This window comes from Pararge aegeria, chromosome Z (genome assembly GCF_905163445.1).
Source record: "Pararge aegeria chromosome Z, ilParAegt1.1, whole genome shotgun sequence".
Lineage (NCBI taxonomy): Eukaryota > Metazoa > Arthropoda > Insecta > Lepidoptera > Nymphalidae > Pararge > Pararge aegeria.
This window is the reverse complement of record NC_053208.1, coordinates 4,101,930-4,120,323: the sequence shown is the minus strand read 5'-3', so window position 1 is coordinate 4,120,323 and position 18,394 is coordinate 4,101,930. Positions and strand designations below refer to the sequence as shown.

The 18,394-nt window shown below is 36.3% G+C and overlaps 1 protein-coding gene across 1 annotated transcript in view; it reads right to left on the bottom strand.

Annotated features, from left to right (window-relative positions):
• LOC120636112 (gamma-aminobutyric acid receptor subunit beta-like) overlaps positions 1 to 17,832 on the bottom strand; it is a 117,452-nt gene extending 99,620 nt beyond the window's left edge. The window contains exon 1 of the mRNA XM_039907410.1: positions 17,723 to 17,832. Coding sequence (XP_039763344.1) covers positions 17,723 to 17,811 — 89 coding nt within the window. The 5' untranslated portion in view covers positions 17,812 to 17,832. The remainder of the gene's footprint in view (positions 1 to 17,722) is intronic.
• Between the last annotated feature and the right edge of the window lie 562 nt (positions 17,833 to 18,394).

Here is an 18,394-nt window from a genome sequence, read left to right as displayed (position 1 = left end):
GCAAACCACTCTTGTACCGCAATATTTTTTTGTTATGCGAGTTTCCTGTAATATATTTGGCGTGATGAATACGTAAACAGCGATTATACACAAAACGCAAAGCCAACTTATTCAAATTTGTTACAAACACGCGACCTTGTTTGTAATAAATAATAGAAATTCAGTTACCTAATAGTAATTATTACAGAACTATTTTATAATATTGAGTAAAATTGGACCACATAAATAAATAGATATATCATTTCGAACGTAGTACCCGGGTGCAGTAGAAGGTATAATCTCACTGAGTCGTTTTTTAAGGACGCGAACCGTGGAACGCACTGGTATAAGGTACACTCAGTGACTATGCGCCGTTTATTAATTATTATGCATTTCTCTTATAAAGTTATGAATAGTAGTATTGGTGGGGGGGGGGACTCCGGGCGTTCTTTTCTAGGCGGGTACAGGAAGGAGTCCACCGTTGCGCGCGTGTGTTGGAGCGCGCAACTACCTTTATCTCCATAAGAAATAAAGGTACCATTTAATACTTCTTCCTCTACTAAGAGAAAGGAGTGATACGTAGTGAAATAGGGGCTATAACGACGACTGACGAGTCGAAGGAGATCGTTGCTAACCAATCTCATTTATGAACCCATGGATAGATTGCTAGAATTTTTGCATAACACGTTATGTTATGTTCCTAATTATAACTAGCCAAGCTATTTTTGTGCCATTTAGGATAAATAACGACTCCGGTCAAGTAAACTCTTTTCCTCTGTCGCGAACGCTCTATATGTCTTGAGTTATTATGGAACGCCAGGGGTCTTAGCCTCCGAGTGATTATGTGCCAGTATGATTTGTAAAACTAGAGATGGGTAAAGTATAATGTATAAATAATTCTCAATATCGGCCATCAACTTAGTTTCATCTCCGCCCGCTGTCTGTCCATCATCCATCCGTCGTCGATCCGACTATCCGTCTACTTTCTAAACAAAAGACTTACAGAAGCATACATTTAAAAGTTAAAAGACATTTTGGCCTCACAGTAATTTTTTTTTGCTTGTACTTTGTTGATTTGAGCGAACCACTATTTTATACAAATACAATAAATAACTATCTTCTTACTTTACAGATTAGAAACAAGAAGTCTTGTGTTCTTGTGTTGCTGACATTAATCATACAGAAAACGAGCTGGCAAGAAAATCTTCATTACCTACTTTCCTCAATTCATATTTCACAATTTTCCAACATATCAGCAGTATTCAGCAATAATATTATTTAATTTGTAAAATCGAATTTAATGACTTTTAAGTTTTTGAATAAATATCTTGAAATTTACTGTTCTACAGGTACGTCTACTAAACCCCACAAAGGATTTTGTGTGATGTGTGATGTAAAGATGACATGATGTGATTGCGACGTCGCGATGCCTTCAAGTTATGTACATTCCCGATAAGTGTATTTCATGTAGGGTAATTCGGGGGGAGATGGCCTTACGGGAGAAATAGCCAATAGATAAAATTCCACCCAAAAGAGAATAGAAGACAAGTGTCCGAGAGTTTTCGTCAAAAGAATTAATGAACAGGTAAGTAAAATTCTTGTTTTTTGTTTGATAATACATTATATTTAAGGGGTTATATTACGTGGTAGCCAAATTATTTTACTTTATTTTTCTGTTTCAGTAAAGTTATTGTAAAGTAATTAAGTTTCCACGCATTATAAACTATAAATTATAAGCCATAGTGGCGTCTTTCTTCTTTTAATTCATCTGGCCATCTCTCCCGGACAATCGGGATGGATAGCCAATTTTTTTCAGGGGCAGTTGGCGTTATAATTTGTATGTTAAAGAGAATGAAGACAAAGAAGAAGATAATATAGAGATATTAGTCTATAGAGTCTATGGAGATAATTATCTTAAGATCCGACTCGTCAAAGGTTGGCTGCACTGTATTTTTTAATGGCACAGGCTGTTTAAAAAATGTACGAAGTTTGAGGACATGTGCTTCGTCGACTACGGCAACTAGAAAAAGAAGGAGTTGGAAGGAGGAAAAAGGAAAGAGATTACTGGCTATCTCTCCTCAACTCCTATGGCCGTCACAATCTGGGAGACAACTTCATACCCGGACAATCTGGGAGAGGTGGCCAGTCGTAAGGTTTTTTGTGGTCATGCCAGGTTGTTTATTTTCCTTTGCTTGTCGTTTAATTCTTGTTAATGTTTGATAAGAGATATTATTAAAGTTTCGTTTGTGATAAAAATAATTGATTCATTTATTATCCCCCCGGAATTGCCCTAATTATTTTTACTACATGATTCAAGCGGTTTTACATGATATAACATTGATCCTTTTTTAATGACTCTAGTAGGTATGTAAAGTTATCTCTTAAAGCCTTCATTTAAAAATTACTAAATCTAGTGGGAATGTTACTTTTCCTGGATAAATGTTATCTCATCTATCCCAAGATGCAAGCTCTTCTTGTTCATAATTTCTCGAAGGTAGGCTTAGCCTTATCTTTTTAACGAGACGGACAGAGCGATGGTGTCTGTCCGTCGCTTTCTCTCATCGGGCTACAGGCGGAGGGGGGGGGGGGGCATGGGGTATCAAGTGACTTTTCACCCAAACTAGCTTTGCTTGTGCTATGCTATTAACTCATTTTATTGCCCTAACCGGTAGGTTAGTAAAGTTAAATTCAGACTGATGGACATTAAAAACATGTACACAAAGACAGATAGCAGACTCACAAATGGTTAGATGACCAGACAAGCCAACGGACGGACAGGCGGACTTTGCCAAGAACCAGTAGACCCCACCACTGCGTGTTAAAAAATTAAAAAACCTCAATTCATTCATTTCAAGTAGGCCTAGTTTATAAGCAGTTTTGAAACGTCAAGTCAGTCTGTTTTTAGTGACTCTACCACTGGTTAGGCAGATTCCACTGAGAAGAGACGGCAAGAAACTCAGCAGATTGCTCTTTTCCAACATCATTTTATAGTTTATTTAATCTTTAGAATTTTTTCTGTTTTGTGAGAGATGAGAGCGGCCTTCTTCCAAGCAGCCTTGTTAAGTAATTCATCAATCGTGTAGTAGCCACGATTGGTTAAATGTTTTAATACATTGTGTAAACTAAGGTAGGTCTAATATTACCTTCGGTATCATGTTATAAAAGCATATACCCATCCCCACAAAGGATTTCTGTACTTTTCCCAGACGATATGCAGAATTTATGTCCGTTTCTAGTAAGCCGATTAATTAGATTGTTTATATCGACTTTTTGTTTACAATTACTTATGTTTTGTTTAATAAAGATTATATTATTATAAATATATTGCGAGGCTTGAATTAAAGAAATAGGTATACTTATTACTGTAAATATACATATTTCTTTAAATCTGGCACGAAAGGATTCGCGTGATCTAAGCTCGTATATCGATCGCACAGCTCTTTTCTGTAAATATAGTGTATGTAGTTTCTATATCAGATCCCATACGACATTACACTATGGAAGTATGCAAAATGAACAAGCCTAGCTTTTTCTATATCTGTTAACTGTCTAATTTTTCTGACAGTACAAGCAGCTGAGCTGAGCTTACCCGCTATTTTCTCGATGTGGGCACTGGAACTTATAACCCGAAATAACTCCTACAAAAACTGTGGAATTCTCAATTTTATTTAACCGAATTTACATTTGGTGACATAAATTCACGATATAGCACGGCTTACGGCAGAATTGTCATTACTTCTGTCAGTCTTGAAAATTAAAGATTTATCACATTCTGCAAACAGTACAATGTCACAAGTGTCACTGACATGGTGTTCGCGATCATATATATATAGACACATAACCCACAAGGCTGAATATAAAATTGAGCCTTGTGGGACACCCATTAAGGTTGCTGTAACCTGAGACTTTACGTCTTGAAATGAAATGAAAATACACTTTATTGTACACCTAACAGAAATTAAATTATAAACAAAAACAACACAATAAGACACAGGTACAATGAGCGGCCTTATCGCTAAAAAGCGATCTCTGCCAGGCAACCCAATCAAGGAAAGGAAAAAACAAAAAAAAAAAAAACACAGACTTAAGGGTTAGGTTGTACACAGGAGAAGAGCAGTTAACAAATTAAAAATAAATATATATATCAATTACTATATCATACAAAGTACAAGCCAACAACACAAAGAAGTGACTCCGAAGCAAAAAAAAAAAAAAAAAATGACGAATTAGGGTGGCATAAAATGTTTTTTAAGGAGTCTTTTAAAAATTTGTAGTGACTGCGCGCGCCTAATTTGAAAGGGGAGAGAGTTCCATAGCCGAACAGCTCCAACTGAAAAGGATTTAGAATAGAAAGAAGTACTATGGGAAGGAATTTTTAGTATAAGATTATCTTCAGAACGGAGAGAGCGACAGTGAGAATCACTGAGAAACTCAAACCGTCTTTTATGCATACTGTTTGTGTTCTATCACTAAGATAAGAGGCAATCAAATTAAGTGCAACATTCTTGATGTTTAAGTAATAAGATTTTATTTTCAACGCAATCGAAGCCTTGGATAGATCACAACACTAATGGCATTCTGCGAACTTTCCCACGCATCATAAAAATCTTTTATAAGTTTAGCACCCGCATCCGTTGGTAAAGCCATATTGTTCTGGATGAAGAACTTTATCAGCAATGATTAAGTATAATTTTTTCAAAGATCTCAAGTGCTGGTTAGACCGTAATAGGCCTGTAATTATTTAAGTCATTTTTATTGCCAGATTTAAATACAGGAATAAGTTTTCCATGTTTCATTAAATTTGGAAAAATACCCATATCAACACATTCGTTAAAAATTATAGAAAAGTAAGATTTCCGCGACTACTTACGTAACTAAGCGCCTCCGTTCCCTGCAGAGCGGCTGCTCCAACAAGAACACGGATAGACAGACAGATGGACATACGGATAGAAGATCCGTCCGTCCGTCTGTTTGTCCATCGGTTTGTTCTTGTTGGAACAGTAGCTATGCAAGGAACGGAGGCGCTTTATCACATTGACCCTTACCAACCTAGCGGTCCGTCTCGTCATCTTTATATCTGTCAGTCTGTCTATCTGTCTTTGTTTACATCTTTTAAACTTTCCAGCAGTGTGAACTTAACTGTACTAAACGGTAGGTTACGGCAATAAAATCAGTCATTAGCATGTCGTAAGCAAAGCGAGTTTCAGTGAAATATAACTTGGTTCTCCCCGCCTGTAGCGCGATGAGAGAGAGTCACACACGCCATAGCTCTGGCCGTCTGCCTGTCCGTTCTGCTCACAACGGCAGGGCTTGCTTTAGAGAGGCGCACAAATAGTAAAAAAAAAATGCAATTACCTATCCATTCTTATCTAACCCTATTTACCTCTCTACCTACAGGTATGCCAACTCAACCACACAAAGGATTTCTGTACTTATTGCAGATGTCATCGCGATATCTTCAATTGATGGCTATTATGGTAAGTGGATAGCTCGTATCTACTATAAGATAGAACGGTTTTACATGATTTTGTATTCTACAATTGTACTACGACAGAAATTTTCTAAAAGATCCGTCCGTCCTTTATAAATATCTATGTGACTGCGATATGCGTGCGACTGTGATGCATAATTTTAGTAGTAATTTTAATGGAGCTACAGATTTTTTTTAACGAATCTTTTAATCTCATTTGTCTCACACCTATTTTCCTGCAGGTATACCCACTCAACCACGCAAATGATTGCTGTGCTTATTGCGGCCGACGTCGCGGAGACTTCAATTGACGTCTATTGGTAAGTGGATAGCTCTTAAGTATTCGTTTACTACTGTAAGATTGAACTTTTTCATATTATTTTATATTGATCGTATAATTTTATGTCTTCTATTTTTCTACTAGACGCGTTATGTCATATACGTACTAAAATTAAAGGGGATTTCTTTTATTCAAATCTCTCTAGACGGAGAAATTATTACTGAGACAATTTTTTGTTTTTGTCCTTGTAATATTTTATATTATACTAGGATTTCTCTATATACTTTTAGTTATAAAGAATCGTAAGTCTGAAATGTACACTATCGCTTATAGGCCGTGTGTCATACAAAACATTTTCCGTCCACGTAGGTTTTTATAAGTCGCGACCTTGCGTCGACTCCGGTGACAAATGACGCTATGACGTCACGGGCTACTGAATTGTCTTGCCAATCATTGTTCAAACTTTAGTATAGGGCTACAAAAAGTGTTTCTTTTTTATGTTAAACATTTATTCTCGCACCTTGAAATGATGCTCTCATGCCACCATGCCCCCTTTACATACTTCGTTTGTATTTCATTCTAAAAATATTATTAAAGTAATAAGTTTGGTTTTACGTTATATACCTAAACCTAAAGTGTCATGTCGAGAAAAAATAACGTAGCGATCTTAATACCATTCAGAGACAGAAACTTGGCAAAGACAATTATTAATTAAGTTTGACCTAAATTAGTGGCACTATAATATGTAACCTAGAGGGACGTATAACTATATTACTATGTAGCCAAAACATTAAAATTATTCTGATGTGTTCACATCCAACTTGCGTTACTAGTGAATGAATAGAAATATTTCAAATATTTTTAATTCGTGTTAACAAGTTCAGTATTTTGTACAAAGTTTTGCAATAACGATACCTACATACCTTCTTACCGAAACGTATTGTTTCGTTCTTATGGACGCAATTAATGTCAAAGATACAAAGTCAACATCTAGCGTATTTCTATGTGGTTCTATTCACAAGTCGTGTTTTGATTCATATCCTACAAATGTATTTATCAACATCATCTAACCGCAATGTATACATTTTTATTTAACGTATGCATCAAAATTTTCATCTATGCATTAATAAAGTTTAGTAGAACTAGTTTAGTTACTTAGTTTTCAGTTAGTAGAACTATTATGGAAAACATGATTTATTCATTCTTATACAAAACCTATAAATGGTAGGTAGGTACCTACCTAGGTAATCTATGAAAAATATTGTTATAGGCCAGTCGACAATTTGTAAAACGTGTTATTTCTTGATTAAAGTTCTAAATATTTTCGATTCGGAATGCCGCCGCCGTAGAAAAATGTACCGAAAGTATATTAATATATACTTTCGCTCATATTTATCATGTATTAACAGTTTTGTCAAGTATTCACAGTTTACCACCATTTATAGAGTGACACAACTTGGCATTCGCCGCAAGTTGATAACTCTGTTCTAATTTTAAATGCGTCACAATTACTTTAACGACTATAAGATACGTTTAGTATATCTGAGTTGAGGTTTAATGAGAGGGGAGCAATCTCGGCCAGTTAAGTAAATATTTCCCTTCGGGGGTTTTTACTCCTCGTCACCCTACACGTGACCCCTGGGTAGTGCTAAATAAGTATCATTATCATAGTGTTAAGATTCGGCCGCGGGCTTGCTTTTATTACGATGATGGTAATCTCTGAGGTGATACTTCAGGCAATGCAGTACGTTATACCATTTTCTGAAATCTGCCTTGAAAGTAAAGCTCCGAGATGGTACAGCGCTGAATGCATCCATGCCCTTTAACAGTCAGCCTCCTAAAATGCGATTCTGAAATATCAGAAATGCGCATTCACCAGAGGGAGGTCCTTCGCACTTTCGATCGATCTTCGATCTACGGCATCTGATAGCATAGCATAGCGTAGCATTTGATTCCAGTCATAGTTCTGCGGAATTGTGCGCCTGCACTGGCTCCTGTTCTGGCATGCCTGTATTGTATCTCGTTAAAAGAAGCTCGTGTACAATTCAGTGTGTAGTTCCTGGAAGATGTAGAGCCCATACTCAAAAAACGAAGTCATGCTGACCCGGCGAATTATAGGCCAATTACAATAACCTCGATTCTCAGAGCATGGAGTGAATATTAAATTCATAGCTCCTAGCGCAGCTAGAATCAAATGATCTTCTCGCGGACCGCCAATATGGATTCCGTGAAAAGCGGTTTGCTGGAGATCTACTCGTGTATACGACACACGTTTGGGGTGAAACCATCGACAAACACGGGGAGGTGCTTGCTGTCTCTCTCGATATTTCTAAGGCTTTCAACCGGGTCTGGCACGATAGCAAACTTCTAGCTTACGGACTCCCACTTAGCTTGTGTGACTGGATAACGGACTTCATGTGCGGACGATCTTTCCGAGTCATAGGCTCATCGGTCGATATAGAGGCCGTTAATGCCGTTGTTCCTCAGGGGTCTGTCCTCTCCTTTCTTTATTGCACATTAATGATCTAACAACATCAACTTCGGTTAATCCATAGCATCTGAAGTCCAAATTGCCTTTGTATTCTCAATAAAGTGAAGCGGTACTTCACGCCCCACCAACTGATTACCCTATATTAGGATCAAGTTCGGGCGTGCACGGAGTGCTGCAGTCATCTTTATTATTGCTTAGCCAAGTACTAATTGGCCTCTTTGGATGCTGTGGATCGCCGGGCCAGGAGACTTATAGGTGAGGATTCACCACTTTTGGCCTAACTCCAGAGTCTTGATTATCGGGAAATGTTCGATCTCGTTCCCTCCTATCTTTTTACCATCGCACCGGAAGACAACGGGCGGGTTTACATCCGTACGTTGTCAATATCCCAAAAACTCGCACAAAGCGACTTCACATGGCTGGGATTTGGAACGCCCTGCCGAGTTCTGGGTTTCCTAACTCTAACAACCTAGGTAGCTTTAAAACAAGAGTTAATAGGCATCTTCAATGCAAGCGCGTCCCATCTTAGGCCAACACTGCACTTTCCATCAGGTGATATTGTTTTCAATCGCTGGTCTATTGCCAAAAAAAAGTTTAAAAAACTTATCTTTGTTGATAAACCGTGATTTTTTTTATAACAGAACATCAATAACCTATTACCTAACCTAACCTACCCCTTTAACCTATCCGATTAAAAGTCATTTTCAGCAATATTCAAAATAGTTGACGTTTACAGCACTAGAGATGAAAATTAATCCATTCATTTCTGCATATTTTTTTTTTTAAAGCTGATCAAATTAAGTACCTATTAGCTTATTTTTCGGCTGCATAAAACTTCCGCAATTGACTGAACGTAGGCCCAGCCACCGTAACGCGCTTCTCGCACTCGATATAGAATGCTTTTTAAACTCCAAACTATTAATCTAACTGAGTCACTCATAGTACAAAGTTAATTATAATAGTACAAAAGACAGGAAGCTTTTCGGTACTATAATCCTAATTTATGGGACGGCAAGATTTTTGATATAAGCCTGATACTCCTTAATAGTACTGCCATACGCTATTGTAGTATGCCTATAGTATATTTCAAGTGAAACTAGTTCCATTATATTATGCTAGCACGTGGTTGTTTCGAAGGCCGAGACATCTATCCTTCCTTCCTTATTTGCTAATTAGGAATATATTTTCTATAGGGATTTTCCTTCCTAGGATATCGGCCTCCATTTCGTGGGGACCGAAGGCGGGATCCCCGTCACGCACCCCTATCTTTTCTGACTGATGTGCGTTTTTAATTCAAAATATCACTTGCTTTAACTGTAAAGGTAAACATCGTGAGGAAACCTGCATGCCTTAGAGTTCCCATAATTTTCTCAGACATGTGAAGTCTACCACTCTGCACTCGGCGTGGTGGGGCCAGCCAGCGAACGAAAAAAGCATTTCGTTCGCTGGAGCCAGCCCTTCTCATTCGCAGAGGAGACTCGTGCCCTGTAGTAGGCCCTTAATGGGTGTGTAGTGATGATGATGAGATGATTAATTTTATGTATAATAGAGCTCAGGCACGGAAATTTCGAAGGGGACCTTGTCATCAAGGTGAAAGCTGAAATTGTTCTTGCGTTATATGAGAGAGTATAGTAGTTTACAGTTTAATAAATTTTGGGTAAACCTGCCAGTTATTGCAAGGTATTTTTAGTTTGTTCATGTTCCACAAACATCCCTAGATTTTTACTAGGGTCCGGTTCGGAATTGTTTTGTTAAAAATCCACAAATAAATAATTTATTTCTTTTAGATCTATCGGAGTTCTTTCAAACAATAAATTTCCAGCTTTGAGTACTAATTTGAAGTTTAACTACGAAGTTTTGGCAATCCAAATAAGTTAAGGTTATAGGTTTAGTTAAGCCAATACAAAGTCACTACTACTTTACATAAATGCTGGTTATTTTATATTATAGTTATGAAACTAAGTACTTTTACAAATTATCTTATCATGACAGCTTAGATATTTGTAAAGTTATCATAGCTTTCAAAATTTAAAAATGTTTTACAATCAATTTCCACTCGACAAATGCGGATATTTACTATTTATGGGTCTCAGGAAATATGACTAAAGTTTGTATTTCCAATTTGAAGTCCGATCGCCTCAGCTATTGGCAATTTGCCAACATTGCCAATGCCTGAAGTAAACGAAACTGTAGGGTAGCAGTGGCTGATCCTCGACGTTGGTGGGTTCATAAATGCCTCGTATGCACGCTAGTTCCTAGCTACCATCTGGGGCAACAGCAAAAGATATCCGGTTTATTATACATAAATTTAAAACAAAAAACCCCGACTGTACATCTACTAGTCCAGCCCTATTATTTAATATACTTTGCGGTGCCTGCCATCTTGGATTTGAAATTTGTGATAGCTTTTCTTTTTTCATTCAATACCCATATGGAGAGAGCTAGGAGAGAGATATGTTATCTACCATTTTATTGCGGCGGCCCGATCTTGGACTGATATTCATCTAAGCATAATTAAAAAAACTCCCGACGAATTCACCTTTCAAAGATCCGTTCGGGAAATACGATGCCACACACATACACACATACACACACATACACACACGCACACACATACACACACACACACACACACACACATACACACACACACATACACACACACACTGCGCGTCAAACTTATAACCCCACGTCGTTTTTAAGACGGGGGTTACATAAACAAAGTACTAGTTTACTACTTAGTTAGTACTTAGCCTTCTCGTCGATGTGTGCCATTGTCTGTATGCACTCTTAGATCACTTGAAATGCTTGACGAGAGTTTGTCACCCCCCCTCCGCCACCGCTTGTATTCATAATATTATGATTCGAAGACCGCATTCACTGAATATTTCTTCAATTACCGGATGCATTGGAATTTTTATCGTGGGAATATAATTAAAGAGTGTTACCTGAGAAATAAACTGCTGTTTATTTTTTTATTTTTTTTACTCAAAGATTATGTCGAACGATTTAGCATCCACTGCTGGGCATAGGTCTTTTGTAGGCAGTTCCAAGATGCATGGTCCTGGGCCGCTTGATGTCGTCTGTCCAACTCGTTGGAGGTAAACGCAGCGTTGGTGTTTACCGGTAGGGGCCGCATTCCAGCGCTTTGGAACCTCAACGTCCTCCGATTCTCCGAGCTATTTGTGCCGTCTTTTGCCACCTATTTAAAGATTATATAATCCTTCAAGAATCGAATAAACTCATTGTTCTAATATATCATAAAATACATTTTCTTGCTTCAACGGCGAAGGGAAACAACGTGAGGAAACCTGCATGCCTGAGAGTTCTCCATAATTTTCCAAAAGGAGTGTGAAGTCAACTAATCTGCAATTGGCCAGCGTGGTGTACCTAAACCCTTCTTATTCTAAGAGGCGACTCGTGCCTTGTAGGGATGATGATAATGAAAGCTCATTATCATACAAGGCACTATATGATGTAGTTCATTGAAATTAAATACAGACCCTTCAATGTTTTATATTAGTTTAGATATGGATTGCCATAGCGGATTTTACTCGTTGCGCCCTACGGTGTTATCAGCGTAAATAAGTCACTGAATGTAATTTCCATCATAAACCTACGGCTACAGACTGTTTAAACTATTAATATAATACTGCTTTAAGAGTTAGTAGTAAACCACTATTCTCTTTGTTATTTTTATTTGTGACTATTTTGCTATGGTATGCAAATAATAACAGAGTGCGCTCGTTTGACCAATTTGATTCAGCAAGTTATTATTTTTTGTAGCGGTTGACGGCGAATACGTCTGCTTACAATATTTCTCAGTAGAATTTTTATCCATACCTACTTCGAAGGTCATAGAATCTACTAACTGCCTGCCATTTCAGCCTTATAAGGCTAGATTTTTTAAATAAAAAGTAGCATAAGTTAATCATCATCACCCTAAAGAAGTCCACTGCTAGATAGGTTACTTGAAGGGAGACCCTTACTCCAGAATCTTGTACTCTGATGCTCCCGTCTTGCTTGATGTCATCTGTCCGCCAACGGGTTGGCTCTGCCAGCTCTGCGTTCACGCTGACGGGTTGTCGATTTCATCTTGTGTCAGCGACTGCTGTTCTACATGATAATTAATGAATTGTATTATTAGTTCTATATTCGTTCTATCGAAATATACCTATGTAGAATATAAAATAAATATAATAAATAATAAATAAATATACTACGACAATACACACACCGCCATCTAGCCCCAAAGTAAGCGTAGCTTGTGTTATGGGTACTAGGATAGCTGATTAATATTTTTATGAATATAATACACATAAATACTTATAATATACAGATAAACACCCAGACACTGAAAAACATTCATGTTCATCACACCAACATTTTCCAGTTGTGGGAATCGAACCCACGGCCTTGGACTCAGAAAGCAGGGTCGCTGCCCACTGCGCCACTCGGCTGTCAATATGTCGAATATAATGTGTTCAGCCCTTATTTTCTATCAAGTGCAGCGGATTATAGGGATTATTATTGGATTTATATGGATCTTTTAATTTAGATCTAAAAAAAGTTTAATCTTACAAATAACTAATTCCTTAATAGCAGTCCTACAAAATGGACATGAATGGCTAGATGTTATCCCTGAATTGGATTTTTACGAAAATAAGGACGGAATAAAATTCCCGTTATGTAGGTATATTTCTATAGAACTAATTATCATTATCACATGACGATCATTTCAACCGATTTACGTCCACTGCTAGACATACGTCGTTTGTACAGACCGCTTGTTTCCAGCAGCGCATTGGGATACCCCTACGTCCATTGGTTCTCCGGGCTATGTGCCCCGCCCACTGTCACTTCGGCATCTTGACTCTATGAACTAATTACACAATGCATTAACTATCGCTAGGTATAGAGACAGGCACACCTATTCCAGTACCTTGGGACATGGCGTTCATCGACTCATATTGAATCGACATACTGGAATGGTGCGTCTATTTCTTTCACCTTTATCTATCCGGCTATATCTGAAATAAAACGACTTTATAGTAATGAACCAAGACTATATACGTCTAGCTTTATTCGTTACTATAAAGACCTTTTTAATACGGTATAAAATGTCCGTCTAACTAGATGTCTCTTTACATTGTAAAGTGACAATGTGAGATGGAATCGGCAACTTTGTTGTAGCTTTATTAAAATGTTCAAAAATATAATATCATCTCGCTACCATGTAAAATACGGTTATTTAGGAACCATTGATAGTAAGAACATCTAACTTTGACTAACTCTGATTTTCAAGCTTTTACTCGCCGTAAAATTGATAAAAAATGCTTCTAAAATTGTCAAGTTACTGGGAAACCTATGACTTTAAATGAAAAAACATCAGTACGATAAAATAATTTTTATTTTTATTCAGATATTTTCTACAATATTTTTTTTATTACTTAACTAAACATATTTAAGAATCTTTTTGGTTTAGTATTTACACAATAATTTCATAATTTATAGAACATAAAAAGTTCACAGAACATTTTACAGACTGACTGACTTTTTACTAATTGAATTATTATTTATAGTTTTTTACAATACAAAGCAATAATAATTGATTATTATAAAGATAATAGAAATCAGGATTTGACCGTAAATGTAAACACAACTAATGCTTAGGTTGGTAATGACCCATTATACATATTACAATATTCATGACCACCCATTATACATATACAATATCCAATAAACTGTTGGAAAACAATTGGTATTGAAATATTATAATTCTTCTCTTTTTGTATGAAAGATGTTTTTTTAAATATTCTAATTCAAATGGGCGAAAAAAAAAACGTGCGCTATAAATATGTTAATTAGAAACAATGTTTTTAATTAATATATTCATAGCGCACGTTTTTTTGCAAGTTCGTGGCATTATGAGGTTTTTAAAACGAAATAACATCCGGCTGTATTGACATGTATTGGAGTCATATACCTTTCACTATCATACAATTACCTAGTGTGCATTATAAAATCGGACTAACAAATGTTTTTCCCGTCAATAACGTTTACTTATACGTTAGATTCGTTATTCGTTATGTAGCTCCTCTCTTTGCCATTAACCCATGTAAGGTGTCATCGGCACAACACGTGTTTCAAAATTGACGACCCACTTGATGTTTTGGTTTAAGCGCGCGACCGACCGCCGGTCTGACATCAGCCCTCTTTAAAATTGGTTTTGTAGTTTGTTGGTAGATCAGCCGTCAGCTTCCGGTTCAAAAACGTTTTAATCGCAATCAGCTTGTGTCTCTGGATATTACTCTGTCTACATTACATCATTCTGGACCGTTGCCAAGCTTTTCGTATCAGACACATTGTAATTAGAAAGTCTCCGTCTTATGTGTTGTGGTAATTTTCAATGAAAAATGGGATTTGTATATGGACACTATTCTGAATGCTTCTTAACGTTTTGGGACAACTTCAAAATCAGTTAAAAGTTGTAAGCTTGTTAACAGTGCTATTACGTATATTACGATAGAAAGTTAACAACCTTTCATTGACCTTTATCTCAATTACGAGACGTCATTAACATTCACAATATTTCTCTATCATATTCTAATAGTAACACACGCATACTTTTATGGAATTTTGGTAATTATGTGGGACGCGATATAGCGTTCCCGTATATACGCGTTGCAGTATGCCGCATAGAAATCGATTAAGGAATATAACTGCCATCATATAACAATAATAATAAAAAGCTTAATTGACCACAATAAGTTCTTACAAAAACAGAATAAATAATTATAAAAAAAGAAGCGAAAAAGAAACATAATAATTAAAAAGCACGTTGCGTCATTGCGGGCAATGGGTCACCTACGTTGCGTTGCAGCACCATGGCAGTAGGTACCTTCCAAGGAATTCTGCAACGCTAATTTTCAGTAAGGATCAATCAAAGCGACTCATAAAGGTTCATAACTAACCACCAGGCAAAGTTGCAGTCAAGTGCTAACTTGTAATAGAAAAAGTAAATGTTGTTTAAATCTGCGACGGCAGGGTGCATTTCATTTTGTTTCAATACGTGAGGCTTCCATTCCCTCAGGTCCTGCTACTGAGTATACTTTCTGCAACTTTTACAAGTTGTAACAACTTTAAAACGTGAAAGCACATGGGAATATTGGTTCGATTTTATCGCTTCGACGGTAGAAAACTAAAAAATTTAGTTCAGACTATAATATTAAAAGTCTATGTTTTTACCTATCTAATAGGCTGAGCCATGATAAAAGTAATCAATCGCGGAAAGACTTTAAGAATCACTTGTTATCTGGGCCAAACTCAAGAGGTGTTTTATTGTGTCTAGAGATCTCACAATCTCATGATCACAAAATTTCAGGCTTAGAAGAAATCAGACTATCATTATCGTCCTTCAGTCAATTCAATCGATAAATGTATTAGCAATTTATACCCGTAGGTATCCTAAGCGAAATTACCGTAAGGACTGTAGTTTTGTACGTAAAAAGTGTAGTAAGTTTCTTGATACATCCAATTTCAATTCTATTGCACCAAAACTTCCTAAGTGTACTTCAAATATACTTTAAAAAGAAAACCTGGCGACGCTTCGTTGTAGCTAAATCTTATATGAACTCGCAATACCTGTATTTAAGAGACACAACATAAATAAAATCACTCATATAGAAAAGCAACGTAATTGAAAAGACCAGAAAATCACCAAATCACCTACACGAATGGTGTCAAAGAGAATTGTGCTTTGACTTTGAAGGTTGCAGAAAGATAAATAATAGTTAGTTGGCGAAAAATAATGGAGCAAAACACACCTTGAACGTGTGACCTTGACACGAATTTGATTAAATAACCGCCAACAAGCAGTAATTTTATTTGATACCGCGCAGCGCAAGAAACTGATGATAAAGTAACTTTTGTCGCTAATTGCTGAGTTGCTATTTCTATAAAAATAAAAATATAAAAAAAAAACTAAACACAAACTACAATTAATAATATTATGTTGTCAAAAGGACTTACTTAGGCAGCTCAGTAGGTATTTACTCAGGAAATACTGCAACGCTGATTTTCAGTTGGGACCCAGAAACGCTTAATGTAATTCTGCAATACACTAAACCGGTTAGTCTGAGTTTGCAGCCAAGGGCCTTGACCCCCGGCGTGTTGCAATCGTACGCTTAAACATTTCGAAAACTTTATTAAATGCGGATGATAAAAAATTGCGAAACAGGAAGCAAGTCATCCGAACAGTTGATTACAAAGGGAAAACGGTAGTAAATATTATAAGTATTTTAAATATTTAAATTATATTTATATTTTATATATTTAAATGTTATAAATATTTACTATCCAATTTTTAAATAAATATTAACTTTCCAATTTCAAAAAGTTTTTTTTTATTTTTTATTTTAGCGTACTTCCTTATAAAAGAAATAAGCTAATCTACTAATAATATAATGCTCTTTATTCATTACAGCGTAATGAATATTTTCGATTAACCCAAAATAAATTAATCGTAATCAAAACGCCGAGATAATAGTAATAAACCTAGGCCACTGTACGAATTTGGAGGATGTTGTAGATTACGTTTACATTGCACAATGTACCTAAATGTACCCATATTACACGTAGTAGCTCTTAAAAACATGAAAAGAATGCAATCATGCTATAATTCCCAGCCCGAAAATCCAATGTCGTTAGTACTCTTACTTTTTTCCGTTTAGTTAGGTAATACTGCGTCACCTTGTACATCAACAAAAATATACACCGCAAAAAAAATTGTTCATTCGCTTCTGTAATTATTTTAATATTCTATAACGCACTCTTAAATGTCGTAAACATTAAGTATATTCAACTCAGCTTCCTCCTCCTAAACTATCACAAATGGCCGTGAATTTAATACTTATCTATAAACGAACATATTTTCACAGCAAAGGATAAACGTGAATATAAATATTAAAATTCTTTGGCTACGTTTTTTTTTTAAGATAATAACATATCTTTAATTTAACACTTCCATAAAACACTAGTTCACCATTTATTCGACACTTCATTTAACTTTATAGAAATCCTTTAAACTTTAAATTTTAAAATTAAAGAAAACCTTTAATAAATAAAGTTTTTTTTTAAAATCTTAAACTTTATAATAAATGAAAACTGTTTTAAAAGAAAGTTTTCTAATTAATTTCACCAATAAATTGTATTCTAAGTTGCAAAAGTAATTATAATCCACGACACTGCAAAAGTAATTATTTTAACACATTTCCTAAAAAATAAACATCAACACTCGGAACGGGTAAATAAAGCCATGCGCGAGCGGAATTCCCGCCAACGCAGAAGCGCTCGTGGCACCGCCACGCGGTCAAATATGTGCCCAAGTTTGCAAAGTTTCAAACTTCGTACAAAAGCGCGCGAAAACATGTAAACAAGACACAAAAATTATTTTATGACTTAAACACGGCTTATTTAATGAAGAAAAAAATTCTGTACTCACGCAGCGTGGTCGGCGTGTGGAAACCAGGCTAGTGCAACGGCAATTATAACTCCTACACTCGTAAACGCGCGCGACTGGTCGCCTTTCATTTTGCAAGCACCACTCGTTCAGGTGCCGGCAACCCGGTTTCTGCCTGTCGGTTGACTAACGTATGCTATCTCACTCGTGGATATCAGCATGAAGCTCACGCCTGCGCTCATCTACCCATCCACCGCAGTCTAGCAATTTCTTGTCTCGATGACGCTCAGATGCTCGAGCTCCGCTTATTGAGCGACAGATACTAAATTCTCCGTCTTAACTGCGACTTTTCGCCAACGCTCATGTTTTATTGACAACGGCAGCTATCGATCGCGCACTCTTATGTCATTCAACGCACGTGATACCCGTTGACGGTTAATGTCATCTTGACAGTTCATGTCAGTGACCGGAAATTGTTAGGTTAGAGATGTTTTTTGAGACAATTAATATGAAAAACTAACAAAATAACTGAGTTAACTAATTAATTATGATTTTATGTGCTATATAAAGATATAGCGAAGAAATATATTTCAGTTAGTTATTAAAATAGATATTACAAAATCTTTTTAGTTTATTTTGTGATTTATACAAACAAACAATACCACTGGTATTTGTTTGAACTCATATTTATTTTGTATTTTTAGCACTTCGCTT